Source organism: Stegostoma tigrinum, chromosome 17, assembly GCF_030684315.1.
Source record: "Stegostoma tigrinum isolate sSteTig4 chromosome 17, sSteTig4.hap1, whole genome shotgun sequence".
Taxonomy (NCBI): Eukaryota; Metazoa; Chordata; class Chondrichthyes; order Orectolobiformes; family Stegostomatidae; genus Stegostoma; species Stegostoma tigrinum.
In genome coordinates this window covers 27,365,529-27,382,542 of record NC_081370.1, presented here as the reverse complement: position 1 = coordinate 27,382,542, position 17,014 = coordinate 27,365,529, and the positions used below count along the sequence as shown (strand labels likewise).

Below are 17,014 nucleotides of genomic sequence, written 5' to 3'. Positions count from 1 at the left end.
ATCTGTCATCTAGTTGCTGTCTTGCTTAACCTGCTTGTATCACATTGTAACCTGTGTCCTCCTCTAGTTTTTTGTCATCAAGAAACTTAGATAACGCAACAAAATAAATGTATCCAAAACATTTATATAGCTCCAGGGCTGATTCTTATAGGACATCAGTTGAGACAGTCTGCTAATTGAAAAATGCCTTGTTTATCCTTACTCTTTGCTTCTTGTCTGTTAACCACTACCTGTGGTAATAGATTATTTCAAACTCCATGAGCTCTATCCTGTAAATTAACCTTTTGGTGCCTTACCAAATTTTGGAAATTCAAGTATACTACATCTGTTGTTCTCTCTGCACCACTAGTTGTATCCTCAAATGACTTTAATGAAATTGTCAAATATGACTTCTCTTTCTTAAAACCATGTTGACTTTGTCTGACCATTCTACATAAGTACATTTCTTAAGACTTCCTTCCAGCGCATCCCCAACAAATGATACCAGGCTAACTTCTCTCTGGTTTCTTATTTTTTCTGTCCCTTCAATCTACCAGAAATGTTCTTGAATTTGGGGAATTTTGGCAATTGGATCTAAACAATTTATTTCTAAAGATAGTTCATTTACCCTTTTTTGGATATTTCATACATTCAGATAAAGTGCTTTTAATTTTCATTTCTTACTGCTATTCTCTGCATTGACTGTATTCATGATGCAGTGATGAATACAGAGTTTTGCAGGTGAGCGGGGAAAGACTGACTCTCTAATTAATCTGAAAATAATTGAGAGGATGAGGAAGGAGGTTGAAAGAGAGTTATTAGTTCAAACAGAATGGAATGCTTTGAAAAAGACATTATCATATTCTTTACAGTTGACTCAATGGGCATGTGATGTAACTGAGATGTAGGGTTAAATGGAGAAATTAGGACAGTGGAAGTAGTCGATCGCTTCAACAAATGTGTTGGGAAATGTGAAAGGTTTGTAGACTCGTTTGTTAATATGAATGTGATTCTGTGATATTTTTAAATTTGATCTTGGGACATGGATGACATTGGCAAGATTCCTTATCATCCATTCTTAGTTGCCCCTGTAAAGGTGATGGTACATGTTATCTTTGAATTGCTACAGCCCTTCTGACAGTGAAATTTTCACAGTCATGTAAGTATGCAAAGAATCGTATTTAGAATCTAGTCAGAATGGTATGAAGCTCAGAAACAGGGTTCTTATGTCATTTCTCACAACTGCTTTTGAGTTAACAATTGCAGTGGAGGAAATTTCTCTTAAGCAAATAATGGTAACTTGCTATAGTACATCGTATACCTTGTATATAATGTGTCTGCAAGAGTAAATATTGAGTTCTTTAGTAAGTCTGCTGTCCTAGTTGATACTGAGCTTCTTAGATGCTGCTATAGCATGTATTTCACCTTTCTTTTACAGGCAGTTAAGAGGTAGAGAGGCCACAACATAACTAGTTTTAGAACCTTCCGCCCTACATTTGTAGCCAAAACATTGATGTGGCTCATCCAGTTAGGTTTCTGGTCAAAGCTGACCCACCCCCCAAAAAAAGTATTGATGTGTGTCCCTGAAGATCAATGAGAGCAGGCTTGGCTTGTTTGATCTCGTGGTTCCTTGACACTTATTGTGAACTGTGAGCTTTGTCACAATGGTATGTCTGAAGTCAGGATTTTTATATGAGGAAATTATAATTTGCTGACTGTTGTTTAGGTGGATGAATTTATGATTCCTTTTAGAAACTCAAGTGTATTTTAAGATGTGTTTCTGGAATAGTGCAAGGTGTGAAATAATAAGAAAGTTTCTAGAGTCATAAAAACAACAGTTGCATTTTCATTGTGGTTTCATCAAAAGTACTGGAACCTAATGAGTAAAAGCAGTCAAAAAAACGCAGATGTTCCTAGAACAGGAGCTAATTATAATTTGTGACTCAGGTGCATCCATACACACAAACAGAAGAGCTTTATAAGGCCAGCTGCATTATTGTTTTCTCATATTTCAGTTAAACAGCTTGAGTGATAAGATTTGATGGTGTGCTTCGGGATGAAAAATTAACACTTTACCTGCTAAAGTCGGAGGTCCAGCCCGAAGCGTCAACTTTCCTGCTCCTCTGATGCTGCTTGGCCTGTTGTGTTCATCAAGCTCTACACCTTGTTATCTCAGCTTCTCCAGCGTCTGCAGTTCCTACTATCTCTGGCACGGTATACACTTGGGCTACCAAAAAGCATAGATCATAGAATAGAATCTCTACAGTGTGAAACAGGCCTTTCTGCCCAACAAGTTCACACAGACCCTCAGAACATCCCATTCAGACCCATTCCCCTATAACCCACCTAATCTACGCATTCCTGAATACTATGGACAATTTAGCATGGCCAATCCATCTAGCCTTTGGACTGTGGGAGGAAACCAGAGCACCCGGAGGAAATGCACGTAGACACGGGGAGAACGTGCAAACTCCACACAGACAGTTGCCTGAGGGTGGAATCAAACCTGGGTTCCTGGCATCGTGACACAGCCGTTCTAACCTCTGAGCCACTGTGCTGCCCAGTCAAAGTTAAAAATGAAAACAAGTAATTATGATCCTTTTCCAGCTTCTTTGCAGAGGAATGAACCAACAATTGGAAACACAGTAAGTTCACAATAAAGATATAGATTTTCAACTTAACACATTTGAAGAAATGCGTTTATGTTGAGGATTTGCAGAACTGCAAGAATAGTATTCTCATTGATTTCAAGGATAAGAATCCCTAAAAAATTATATCAGAATATACATGTTGTGATGTTTTAAAAAATAAATTTTGTCTTTCTCTATTTTGCGTGTTCGCACAAAAGGTACTGCAAATTAAACTTAATTGCATCAATTTTTGCAGATGCATGAATATAACTCTGTGAAGTTGAGTGCTATTTTAGTAGTGATAATTTTATATTAAAATTTCAATTTTAGCTGAAGTAGCAAGATAAACCTATCACATTCTAAGTAATTAGTGTGGCTGCAATTTTCACCTGAGATATTTTAACTGTTGAAAAGGTACAATAGGAAACAGCTGTCCTGATGCAGGGGTTGAATTATGGGGACCAATTAGGTAAATAAATGATTTTCTCACCAAATAAGAGAAGACTGACAGACAATATAATTGCCCTTTCTTTTAGGATTTTCAAGAAATAAGATCAGTGAACTTTGATTGAATTTTCAGTTTGCCCAGTAGGAGTACTGGAGTGATTGTAAGGTCAGCCAGGTGTACCTCATAGAATATGAGCTCCCTGATTGGGGCTGTTAATCTGCTCAATTAGGGAGCCCTGGCTATCAAATAAGAACGGGAGTATCGTACATCCCATGTATTCTTAGAGTTGACTCTGAGGGAGCTGGGTCAATGACAAGGACTCTCCGTGTGTGAATAAAGGGTGACTTGGTAATTGGATACCGGCCTTTGTGGAGGTACTTCAAGAACAACCAGAGAACGTGGCTTCAATTTAAAGGGGGAGGAATGCACAACTAATGTGCAGAAATATTATTGAGGTGATTTAATGGTAAATCCATAAAATATGTACCCTGGAAAGATAGTGGAAATAGAAAGTATTCATTTGGGATACTCTATGTCAGTAATTTGCAACACGAAATTCGTTAAGTGTCACATGCTTGAGAGGAAAAGGTTAACTTTGGACCTATGATTCCCAAAATAGTTTACCAAAGAGATGTTTTTCACTTCATGTCTGGGTTTGCTGGCAACTAATTGATAAGGATTGATTGTTTTTGTTAGTTAACAATTATTGTACCATGCACGCAACTACCTTTATGGTAGAAGGTGAATAAGATTTACGCTTAGGAGTTGTTCAACAAAAAAAAACTATGTTCCTGTTGCTACAATACAGGGATAACAAGCCAAACCAAATCCGCCTCACAGTCATTGGATTTGCAATACAGTGAAATTAAAATAGTCATTGTCCCTAAAGATTGTCCAGTTGCACCTAATCAGACCTTACAAATGATAGATCTTGCTCTCCAAGGTTATAATTTAAACAAAAATGAACAATTAATCATTAATTATGTGACTTCTGCAAGACAAGATAAACAAAATGTAATTAATATCTCTGACATAAAGCTCAATTTTCTTGATCATATGTCTCACTTACACAGATAGACAGACATAGTAAAAGGATAAGTTAAAGAAAATAAAAGAACTGTAATTTGCCTGTTTAATAAAACATTTCAAACAATGGATGTCAGGCCCTCATGAAAAGCTTGGTCAGTGGGTTGTGCACAGGCATGCCGAGTTGTATATCTTACTTGAATTCTGAAGTCACCAGTTAATAAAGCAGTTTCAGCAGACTCCTAGAAATGTTTTCTTATTGCTTACAGACTGTTCTTTTCTCAGAAATTTGACCAGAGTGCAAAAATCACAACAACAGCTTCTCAAAACCTCAAAAAAAATTGCACTGCCTCCTATTAAAACCCAGTCAGAGCAGTTTTTTCTCTTGTCTCAAGTCAACAATCTCTTGTGGTTGGCTGATTAATACCATTCCTCCCTTGGTTGACCAATCCAACATCCAACCAGCTGCCAGCCCAGAGCATAGCAACAGTTCGGTACCATTTCGTTAACAGTGTCCTGAGAATAATAATTAAGGCCAGTTATCAACAGCAAATTATCTGTCTTTGTTCAGGACAAGTACAGAAATCGCTGGAAAATCTCAGCAGCATCTATGGCGAGAAATCAGAGTTAACATTTCAGGCCCAGTGACCGTTCCAGGCAACTAAGATCTGACTATGTTCTTCAAAACAAGCGGCTCTTCAAAGTTCAACTCTTAACATCCACGTAGTTTCAAATCTCCAAAGGTGACTGAAAGAAAAATAGTGTGGGCCTCTACACAATGAGCTGTCGATTTGTACCACAAACTGTGTAAAAGTCAAAGTCCTTACACACATTATCAAGCCATGCGATAAAAGTTTTTACTAAACCTGTTCAGAACCATTATGACATAACTCTGAATCAGGTGGGACTTGAGCCCAGGCCTTCTGATTCAGAGTCAGGGACACTACCACTGCACCACAAGAGTTCATAAGTCATGCTATATCTTATTACACATTGTCTAATTTGTAGTAAATATTGGCATGAACACTGGGAGAGGTGGTGATTGTCTGATAAATACACTATGTAACCTATAACATTGAGCTAAGTAGATCGACAGTGCGTGATCTTGAGATCTCATCTAAAAGCTGAATTTTAACCTGATAAATCTGATGAGGACTATCAATTCGAGAATTATGAGAACTATGAGTTTGCTTTTTTTTCCATGTATGGATCAAGGTGATGACGTCTGGAGTGGACTTGGCAAAATTCAAACTGATAGTAGACTGAAGGTGTGATAATTGGCTGCATTGTTTTTATTTCGCTTATTGGGGATCAGACATATTTTGGGCAGTTTTCACTTTTATGGCAGTATCAAATAATGTGTGACTTGCTTTATTGCTGTTTACCAAAGCTATCAATTAGTAATCATTCCTTTTGTAATAAACACTTAAAAGACACAAAACAATTTGTAAAACTGTAGTTAGTTGCCAGTTTAATTCATTTTGCTGTCATTTGTGCTTCTCAGAGAATGAGGCTTGAGTGTTGTTAGTAGAATAAGATTTACTTTAAAAACAATCATGACATTATGTAAGAATATCAAAGTGTAAAGCACCTCCATGGAAATATAAAATTTGAAAGAAGAATTCCACTAAAGAGCACAATATTGTTGAATTCAACTTACTATTAAAGCCCTTTTGCTATTGTGAGGATTGCAAAATATGCTCAGATGATTTGAAGGTTGTTGTATTGTTCTATTTTGCTCTGCAGAGAGTCCTTGGTTAATTTTTTGCCTCCCTATATATTTCAACCGATATCCATCCAACATATGCCATTCATTGAATGAAGGGTGAGCAACTGTCAGTGCAACTGTTGAACTGACCACATAGTGATATGCAGGAGTGCTTGGCATGACTTTTAGTTTATCTGTATCTTCTTTCTCCCCTACCCATGTTCCATGCTGCCATCTGGTAGGCACATCTCCTGGTGGCTTAGTTGAATTTAATGAACGTGTCCAAGTGGGGAATTATTGATCTTACTATTTGAACTGTTACGCTAAATTTTGCATGCTCTGGCATCTCTCAAATTTTAAATGTTCCACAGGGTACAGATGTGATGTCTCTGGTTGATAGATGTGGGTTCACTGAATTATTTTTAAAGTATTGCCAGGTTACAAAATGCAGTATTCCCTGTGAAACTCATGTAGAGTTCTTTGCAATTGCACAGAAGTAAGTGGTTAAGAACTGCACATGCAGTATTTACAAGTTAGAAGTGATGTTTAAGCATGAGCATTTTTTCATAGAATTCCTATAGTGTGGAAACAGGCCCTTCGGCCCAACAAGTCCACACCGACCCTCACAGCACCCCACCCAGACCCATCCCGCTAGAACCCACCTAATCTACGCTGAACATTATGGGCAATTTAGCATGACCAATCCACCTAGCCTGAACATCTTTTGACTGTGGGAGGAAACCGGAGCACCCGGAGGAAACCCACACAGACAGGGGGAGAATGTACAAACACCACACAGACAGTCACCCGAGGGTGGATTCGAGCCTGGGTCCCTAGCACTGTGAGGCAGCAGTGCTAACCACTGTGCCATCGTGCCGTCCCTCTCACGGGCAACTAAGCAATAAAAATCAAGGACTGGGTTTAAACTAAATTAAGTCCTTCATGGAGCCTCATATTATCATTATGATTGACTGTTTTTGTTTGTAAATATTCTACAGTCAATAGTGTTTTAACATTGGCAATTTTTAAATTTTAACAGGAATCAAAGATATTTAAAATATTTATGTTATCAGCATCAAGTAGTTGCCAGCTCTTTTGCAGTCAGTCCCCTAAATGGCTAAATTATTAATTGTTTTGTTAGCTGGCATTTTGGAGTTACGAACACCATTTGGTTCGAGCATATGCCAGAAGTATGAATTTTATTGTATATCGTTGTTACCTTTAATATCTGGTACCTTTTCTTTTTGTTCAATTTTACCCTTTCAAAATGTTTCCGAGAGAAAGTTGAACATGGTGATATTTAGCATGAGATACCTTGTTAAAATTGTTGGATAAGGAGAATTGTTATTCAAACTTTTAAACTATAATTGATACTTAATAAACTTCTGATATCATAAAATCTTGTTGTAACTTTGTGAAGTTTTATTCCCAACAATTATTTAGCATGCTATCACTGTAATTTTAACAGGTTTACTTTAGTTGAATACTTGTGATGAGATTGTGTTCCTGCTGGAAATAGGTGATGTCCATTAATTTTAATTGTTTGACATTTTATCAGATATGCTATTGGCACAGATAAACAGAGAAACTCAAAGTATGGCGGAATTCCAAGGAATGGGCAATGGTCAGCATGTTACACTGTGCCTAACAGAAGCAGTAGCAGTAACAGGTAAATCTCTACAAGTATTAATCTTTGTGTTTCAGTTTTAATTTTGTGATTTTGTTTTTTCCATTTGAAAATTTTCAGGTGAAGTTAACACCAATGATTTGAAAAAATAGGAGGTAAATTCCACAAAATAATGTAGCATTTTTTAACTGATGATTCGAACAACACAATAGTTTACTATTTATGATGTAGGATGGTTTCTACCAGTTAAAGTACAGTTGGCGTAGTTTCCCTATTTTTTTTGTGCAATCTTTAAAGCAATGGCTGGAATTTTGCCAGACTATTGGGAGTCTTGCCCACTGGCCTAAGAAATGGTAAGAACCCTTTGTTAGTTCTGTGGGAGGACTGAAGGAATCAGGTGCCATTCATACACTTAATCCTAAACCACAATAGGCTGTTTTCGAGATTGACGACCCCATCTGCCAAAAGCTTGTGGTCAGTCAGCTCAACTTGCCTTTTTAACCAGCAGGAGCAGTGGCTGTTGGCAGCACTGTACCTGCCTGAGGTCCAGAATGACAGAGGGATCCCATGTCACGAGTGAATGAGGGTGAGGTAGAATTCATGCAAATGTGGGATTGGAGGCAAAAGCAGAATTGTGGCTATCAGTGCCCTCCCACCTATCTGATGCCAGCTGCATTAATTGGAAATACAATTCTTGCTCATGTAGGGTCCCTATCCTCTCCGTGCCTGCCTGTTCCCTTCAAAATCCAATAGGTTTTGCCGGAAGGCATTCTGAAGGCACAGGAGACTGTACAACCTCCATTTAATCCCACATACATTACTAAATTGCAGTATAGGCGCCATTTGGCCTTCTGCCACTGATGGCCAAACACCTGTCAGTCCCTTCACCTTCTGATCTAATCAAGGGAGGTTTTCCTGCCACCAGGTGATTGCTGTGGAGCTTCTCCCATGATAAGGGGTTAATTGCTAACGTTCCTATAGCAGTAGCTTCAAAAAGTCCAGTCTAGTGGTTTGCTGTGGTTTATAGAATTTTTTTCAAGTGTAATATTGAATCAGCTGCCTGGCTAATTTTTTCTCATTCTTTCATGGGATGTGCCATTGCTCAATATACCATTTTTTATTGGCCATCCCCATTTGTGCTTGAGAAATTGGTGGTGAGCTGTGTCGCTGATTTGTTGCAGTCCTTGGATGCAGAGTCACCTTCAGTGCTGTCAGGGAGTTTTGGGATTTTGTTTCTTTACTCACTGAGTCAGTGATACAATTCCAAATCAGGATGCTCTGTGGTGTGGAGGATAACTTGTAGGTGGTTATGGTCCCATCTGTCTGCTGTCTTTGTCCTTCTGGTTAATAGAGGTTGGATTTGGAAGCAGATTTGGAAATTACTGTTGAAGAAGCCTTGGTGAGCTACTGTAGTACATCTCATAGATGGTACACGTTGCTGCTACTGGGCGTCAATGGTGAAAGGAGTGAATGTTGAAGTTTGTGGATGCTAAATAAAAAGGCTGTCTCTTCCTGGATAGTTGTGTGATGTTGGAGCTACAATCAGCAGACACTCTTGACTTGTGGCTTATAGATGGTGGACAGGTACTGGGCAGGTAGGAGTTGAATTACTTGCTGCAGAATTTCTAACTTCTGACTTGCTGTTTATAGCTGTAGTATTTTCATACATTTACAGTTCAGTTTCTGGTCACTGCTAACCTCTTGTGTTGATAATGTGGGTGATTCAGCAATGGTATTGCTACTGAAAGAGGAGCTGCTTAGATTTTCCTGTTTTAAATAATCATTGCCAGGCAGTGATGTAAATGTTACTGGCTAATTATCAGTCCAAACCTGGATATTGTACAGGTCACACTATACATGAACATTGACTGCTTCAGTATGTGAGGAATTGTGTACAGTGCTGAACGTTGTGCAAGTGTTAGAAAATATCCAACATTTCTTAGTTTATGATGAGGAAGGTTACTGATGAAGCAGCTGAAGATCTTGAACATGACTGTGAGGAAGTTCAGAAACAATGGTTTTGGTCTGAGATGATTGACCTCTAACAACCACAGCCATCGTTTTTTGTGATAGTTATGATAACAGTCAGTGGAGAGGTTTCCCCCAATGCACATTGACCAGTTTTGCTCAGGTCCTTGATGCCATACTTGAGCAAATGCTGCTTTGATGTCAAAGCTAGTCACTCTCACCTCACCACTACTCATTTGTTCATCTTTGGACCACAGTGTAATGAGGTCAAGAGCTAGGTGGCCATGGATGAGTGCAGTATGCAAGGGCTTTTTTTTGCTTTTGCAAATGCCACTTGACAGCACTCTTGACTGCCCCTTCCATCACTTTGCCAATGATTGAAATTAGTCTTAAAGGGCAATAATTGGCTTGGTTGAATTTTTCCTGCTTTTTGTGGACTTAATATACCGAGGCCTGTTTTCACATTGTTAGGTAGATGCCAATGTCATAGCTATATTACAATGGATTGGCTGGGGGGTGCAATTTTTTCCCAGGAAACACAACTTATAGTACTGTTGCCAGAATGTTGTCAGGGTCCGTTGCCTGTATAATACTGCAGCCTTTAGCAGTTTCTCGATATCATGTGGGGTGAATTGAATTGGCTGAAGACTGACATCTAATGACTCATCCATTAGGCAATTCTGGCTGAAAATGGATTCAAGTGCTTCTGTCTTATCTTTTACATCAATGTGCTTGACTCCCCGGGTGATATTTTGCGGAGTTATTTCCTCCTGTTAGTTGTTAAGTGTCTACCATCATTCCTAGATGGTTGTAGCAGGGCTGTGAAGCTTAGATCTGATTCATTGTTGAGGGATTGCATAGTCCTGGCTATTTCATTTTGATTTTGCTGTTTAGTATGCTAGTAGTCTTGTATTGTGGTTTCCACAGATTTAGATATGACTGGAGCTGCACTAGGCATGCCCATTGTGCATTCCCAGTTTGATGGTAGTGGTAGATTGGAGGATATGCTAAATCATTAGAATGCATTTGTAGTTGAATATTCTGCTGTTGACGGTCTACAGAATCTCCTGGTTGCCCAGTGTTGAATTACTAGATCTTTTTTGAAGTTTATTCCAAGTTGGCAGTGTCACACAACATGATAGAGGATATTCTCAATATGCATACAGGTTGTTGTTTCCACAATGACTGACTGACTGCTGTACAATCCTGCATCTGGTAAAAGTTGATAAGTGAGGACAAGGGCAACTAAGTTTTTTTTTAAACTTCTTTAGTTCTCGCACCACTTGCTGCATGCCCAGCCTGTTGACTATATTCTTTAGGACTTGTCCACCTTGCTCGGTAGTGGTACAGTCAAACCATTACAGTGATGTTGAACTGTCCCACCCACTGTACATTCTGTGACCATGTCATTCTCAGTGCTTCCTCCTAAAAGTATTCAACGTTGAGACAGGAGGTGATAATGAGTGTGAGATTTCCTTGCCTATGGGGTGTGGAGTCAATATTGTGGACTGTCGGGACAACTCAGTCCTAACTGTATATCACTGTACCCCCACCTCTGGGTAGTTCTGTCCTGCTGCTGGGACTGGATGTACTTAGGATATGATGATGAATGTGTGGGACATTGTCTGTAAGGTATGCCTACGTGAACATGACTATGTTAGGCTATTGGTTGTCTAATCTTTGGGACAGGTCACCCACTTCTGGATTAGGGTTTCAGATGTTTGTAAGATGTTTGCAGGGCTGCATGTGCAGTCTGAGAACAGGTGAAAGGAAGAAAGGGAAAATACTTCGTTCACAACTCTGTTTGACTCAGTTACTGAGGAAAAGAGAAGAAAACAAAGGGGTCAATTAATAGCACATGGCTAGATTAGTAAAAGGTTTTGGGCATAAATTCTTTGCAGGTCAAAATTGTCAAATGTTTACTAATCTCCCATAGAAAGTGTATATAATTATGATTGCAAGGTCAAATGCTGACATTCTGCCACTGTTGTGGTCAGTATTTCTATGAATGATACAAGGTTTATCAATGACAGTATTATTTTAATATAGCAAATGACTAATACAGGTGCCCTTACATAGAACGACAAAAACATCCACCTGGGAGGGGGGAGTTCTTGTCGTGCAGTGGTAGCGTCCCTACATCTGACCCAGGAGACGCGGATTCAGATCCCACCTGCTATATAGGTATGCAATAACATCTCTGAACAGGTTAATTAAAGAAATATAAACCAAACATCCTACTGAAGCAAATTAAAGAGAGTTTATTTTTCAAATTTTAAGGAATTAGTGGATTAGTTAGTATTTCAAGCCATTTTGCTGTGCATGAATTCATGTCTGCAGAGTGTCCTGTGGCAAATGCTTGATTTCAGCCAGACTTGGGTTAAGCTCCGTTATGTACGTGGAATGATAATTGTCAACAGTGTCTTCTCCACTCTGTTTTGCTTTGACTCCAAGTTAAATGGCATTGGCAAAATTAGATGGAATCTGTGTTGTGATGATTGACCTAATAGGGCAAAAACAATTACATTTGGGAGGGTATAGAATCGCAAATGTTGTGATAATGCAGCTTTTGTAAACATTACTGCTCAGTTTCTCCAAATGCTTTTCATCAACTACCCAAAAACGTATGTTAGAAAGAGATTGTTCAATTTGTGTATAAAATAATTTTATGATTTACCTATTCCGAACAGTAATGAGTCTTTTTGTTTAGATGGTGATCGACTGGAAAATATGGATGGTGTGAGTTTACAGGCTGTTACTCTTGCAGATGGGACTACAGCATATATTCAACACAATCCTAAAGGTGTACACTTTCTTGGTGAATTTATAATTATATAGCAATTCTTCTATTTAATGTTAGTTTTGTGTAATTTGATCTAAAATAATCTAGTTTACAGCTATGACTTTCTTTTAACTTGATGTTAAACACAAAATATATAATAAAATAAATGTGTACCAGACATATAAACCTTGCCCAGTCCCCAGTTACCACTACGTATGATGTTTATCTACTTCTCGGATTTCTTCTGTTGACATGTGAATATGATTCCACAGACACAACCACTCTCTAATACCCCACATTGAGTGAACTTGTACATTGCATGTAAGTAAATTGTTTAACAACAGTGGACATTAAAACACCCTTTCAGCTCCCTTCACCACCTTAACATCCAGGAGTCACTGATCATGAATAGTAAACCATTTCTTCTAGTCATCTTAGCCTAAGGATACTGTAAGAAATTTTAGTACCCCGTTGCTTCCTCTGACTGAACTCTGGTGACTCTGAACGGGGTTGGTTCTGGAACAATCCTGATCTGGATTGTGCAGCAGTGACACCAAAAGTTATTTATCTGTTAAGTGCTTGTAAGTGCTTTCTGTGTCTTAAGATATACTTAATGTGTTTCAGATGGGAAGTTAGTTGATGGTCAAGTAATTCAATTAGAGGATGGTTCTACAGCGTATGTCCAACAAGTTGCAGTACCAAAATCTGGTGAGTGGTGATCAATGGTGTAAGTTAGAGTCAAGGTGTATGATAAGAGTTGGATAAGTTAAACTTATCTTTCTATGTATCAAATTAAGTTGACAGCTGTTGCAATGCGAATACAAATAGAGAAATTTCATTCGGATAGTCAAAACTAAAAGTGAAACTGTCTCAATATTTCACATGTAACTATGGATTTAAATTTTCTTAAATTCAACATGACATATCATAACATGTCACAATTATACCATACGGTGTCAGAAGGAACAGCACTGATGGCTTGGTAAACAGAAGATGATTTTAGTGATTGTCACTGATCAGCCGTTTTTGTTTGTGTCAGGCAGTTCTGTGGGAATCAAGAGGGGACCTAATGTGAGGAAAGAAAGAAAAATTGAAATTCTGTTTCCAAATAGTTTGCACCTGGAATAGTATTGCAAGTGTCAACTTAATTTGTAGCTCTATTCTAAATTAGAAAGTTATAGGTTCCAATCTTACCAGCACTTGACCACACGATCAAGGCTGACACTTGTACGAAGAGTGTGGAATGATCAGTGATACTGGCTTTTGAGTCAGACATTGACCCCATCCACCACCTTAGAAAGCTGTAAAAGACTTTCGAAGTACAGTGAGTAATTGAACTGGCCTTTCCATCGTGACTGACTTTTCTCTTTTCGTCTGCACTACCAAAGCCAATTCTCTAGTCATTTATTTTCTATTTGTGGACTTTGCTGTCTGTAATCTAATCACTATATTTACCTTTTTGTAACAGTCACTTCTTAAAATTTGTCCTTTCATGGAATGTGGACATTGCTGGCTGGGCCAGAATTTATTTTGCTTTCTACAACTGCTGCAATTCCTGAGTTTAAGTTCACCCACAGTCCACAGTGAGGAAGGGTATTCAAGATTTTGATGCAGTGACAGTGAAGCAATGGTGATATAATTTCAAACCATGATGATGTGTTACTTAGAGGGAACTTGTTGCAAAAATATCTATAAAGTAGTTTAAATCAATATGAGGACTGTGTTTTCTTAAATTTCATAAGCTTGCCCATTATTCTAGTTTATCATGCATTACCTTGAGCACTCCCTCCCTCCTCAGCAGTTTTCCCCTCCCACTTGAGTGCACTGTTCTCCTGCAAACCTGATGGGTCCTCTGCAGTCTACAAATAACTTAAAATGACATACAGTTGTAGTGAGGCTACATCTTCCCTCCCTGTTACATCCTCCCATTCAGAAAACAAAGGTGTATTCCATCTAATCATACAAAGCACTAAATTTAAATTGTTGCAGTCCAAGGGGCAGATGAAAAACAAAGTGTAGAATTTCCAAATTTTTTAATTAATCTTTCTTGGGATGTGGCATCTCTGGTAGGGCCAGCATCTGTTGCCCATCCTTAAATGCTCTCAATAAATTGGTGGTGAACCACCTTCTTGAAAACTGCAGCATTTCTGAAACGGAAGGGTACAACTTGACTGGGCCATCAACTAATTTCAGAAGACAGTTAAGAGCCAACTTCCTTGCTGTTTGTCTTGAGTCTCATATTGGACACACAGGGTCAGGAAGGCAGAATACTTTATCTACTGGGCTAAGCAAGCCAGATGGATTTTTAAGACAACCAATGGCAGTGACTATGAAACTATTATTAAGTTGAGCTTTCAATTCTAGATTTTATGAATTAAATATAAATTCCACCTGCCATCCCAGTAATGAGATTGAACCTGTTCTCAGGAGCAGTAGCCTGGCCTCTGGAATACTAGTCCAGTGCCTTCATTGCTGTGCCACCATCTCCCCCGCCAATGGTCTGAAATGGGGCACATACCTGGGGCCATTATATGCATGTCAAAAATAAAAGTATTTTAAGTGTCTTCAGGCTATGTATAATCTTTTGTGGTCATTCTTTACATTTTCAGAAAAAGGTGGTGGTAAAGCTGTTGAGAATGAAGACCTCACAGTGGGATACCAATCTGGTACTGTATGATAAACAAAGAATGAATCTTTATACCTGCTGTTATTGGACAACTGCAATAACAACAAAAAACACCTAGAAAAACTGAGTAGGTCAGGGAGCATCTGTGGAGATAAACAGAATTTCCAATGAAATGTGAGCGCTTGTCTTCTCAACAGATCTGTTTCTCTCCACTACCACAACATTTTTAGAGCATTTTCTGTTCAAATTTCAAGTTTCCAACATCCACAATATTTTGCTTTTGCATTATCGGACAATATTGCAAACTAATGTTTTTCATCCTCACCGCCCAACTGCATTAATATATAATGGTGACTTTATTTTTGTGAATGTCTTAGCAACACGTGAGTGCTGAGCCATTGTGCGACTACTCCTTTTCGATTACAATAACTCAAAATTTATTCAAAAACTCCTTGTGCTGACTATTCTCTTGCAGGAGATTGTTTGCGTTTTGAGGATGGACAGGCAGTCCAACTAGAGGATGGATCAACTGCATTTATCCATCATGCTCCAAAAGGTAATTCATTAGAGGTTACAGTAAAGCTGTCATCAGAGAAAAATGATATTATTCATAATTTCCTTTCTTTTATGATTTAGATGGCTATGATCCAAATGCAGTGCAAGCAGTCCAGTTGGAAGATGGAACTACTGCCTATATCCACCATACAATACAAGTTCCACAATCTGATACCATCCTAACTGTTCAAGCTGATAGCACCCTGGCAGGACTACACACAGGAGAAACGACAGTAGATCCTGAGACCATCAGTGCACTTGAGCAGTATGCTACAAAAGTAAGTGTCTGTTTAAATGTCAGCAGTGAAATAGCACTTGACACTTTGAACTTTTGACCTTTCGTTAAAATTATTTCATACAATTTAATTTTTAATGTTTTGTATAATGTTCAAAATACATTTGGAATCTCAAAATAATCTGTCAGTGTTGTTCTTGAGATGCTCTCCCAAAACTCCCGAGTAAAAAGGGAATGTTTGTTATTGTTAGGTGCTGAAGGAGAAGATGGTACAATGTTGAATGGATGTCGTTGTCAAAAGTAAAAACCTTAGGCATCAATTTATGTCACTGTTTAAAAATATTTCTTAGCATTTTATCTAATTGTGTTCAGTTTTTTTTGTATAGGTAACCGGTGATGGAAGTGAGAATGTCAGTAGTACAGGATTAGTGAATGAGAGTGATCATGAGAAAAAAATGCAGGTAAAGCGTTCATTAGTGCATAATAAGAACTGGAGCAGTAACACTGATTAGTTGTGTGAAGTTGTATTTATTTTACTCTGATTTCATTGATACTGACCCTCTCATAACTCTTTTAGTACCTGTTTAGTCAAGTTGTCCTCACAAAAGTCTGCTTTTGGACCCAGCACCTCTTGAACCCGCATTCCCATTTCCAGATATTAGCACCTCTCCTCTATCTGAACACCAGCTCTTGGAGCAAAACCCTGAGCAACGGCTTTCTCAGCAACTCCCAACAGCAAGAACTTACTAAGTTCATTGCACGCCGCTTCTCCAGTCACAGGTTGCTTCACTCCCTCATTTGTTACTGGTAAAGCACAAGAAAGAACCAAACTGTGATTGGAAGAGCAGCTCCTCACTATTTCTTTCCATCCTGTTTATAGGAACAACTTTTCTCTGATCTGTCACCCGCATAAATGAAAGTTGTTCTTTTGGGGATGATTTGCCTGCCACATCTCTGAATTTTGAGTTCTGATTGGTAGGCACTGTACTATCTTAATTACATAAGTATAGCTTTTCAGGCACGAGCGCATCTTTGAATTAAGTTTTAAAAATATACTCATCTGCTTCCTGTCTTTTGGGAGTGACTTAATATGACGTAAATTAACTTGTGTGCGAGCTCAGCTTAGAAGCTTGATCAGAGCAATAAAAGTTTCAGCAAACGTTTGTTATGCGATTATTGACATAAAAATATAAAATGAAGTGGAGATATTGCAATCAAATCATGGTCACGTAGGATTCCATTTGTGTTGTTTCAGTGTTGTAAGAATGTTAGAGTTGAAAAGAAGTTAGAAATCAGGTGGCAAGAGATAGGGATTAAGGGTGGGTTTTAGAAGAGGGAAGGGAGAGGGACCCATTTACCTTTAGTCTCTGGTGACCCTTGGGGTCACCGGACCCAAAACATTAAATCTGATTTTTTTTCTTCACAGAAGC

General features: G+C 38.5%; 1 protein-coding gene across 4 annotated transcripts in view; it reads left to right on the top strand.

Annotated features, from left to right (window-relative positions):
* Positions 1–17,014, top strand: part of znf143b (zinc finger protein 143b) — a 144,407-nt gene that overhangs the window by 10,686 nt on the left and 116,707 nt on the right. For 2 of the 4 annotated variants that reach the window (XM_048545416.2, XM_059652038.1), the window contains exons 2-7: positions 7,350–7,460; positions 12,097–12,189; positions 12,793–12,876; positions 15,270–15,350; positions 15,431–15,627; positions 15,971–16,045. In XM_048545416.2, coding sequence (XP_048401373.1) covers positions 7,350–7,460; positions 12,097–12,189; positions 12,793–12,876; positions 15,270–15,350; positions 15,431–15,627; positions 15,971–16,045 — 641 coding nt within the window. Of the gene's footprint in view, positions 1–4,725; positions 4,827–7,349; positions 7,461–12,096; positions 12,190–12,792; positions 12,877–15,269; positions 15,351–15,430; positions 15,628–15,970; positions 16,046–17,014 lie in introns of those variants that run through there. The other 2 variants (XM_059652037.1, XM_059652039.1) reach the window with 2 other exon arrangements.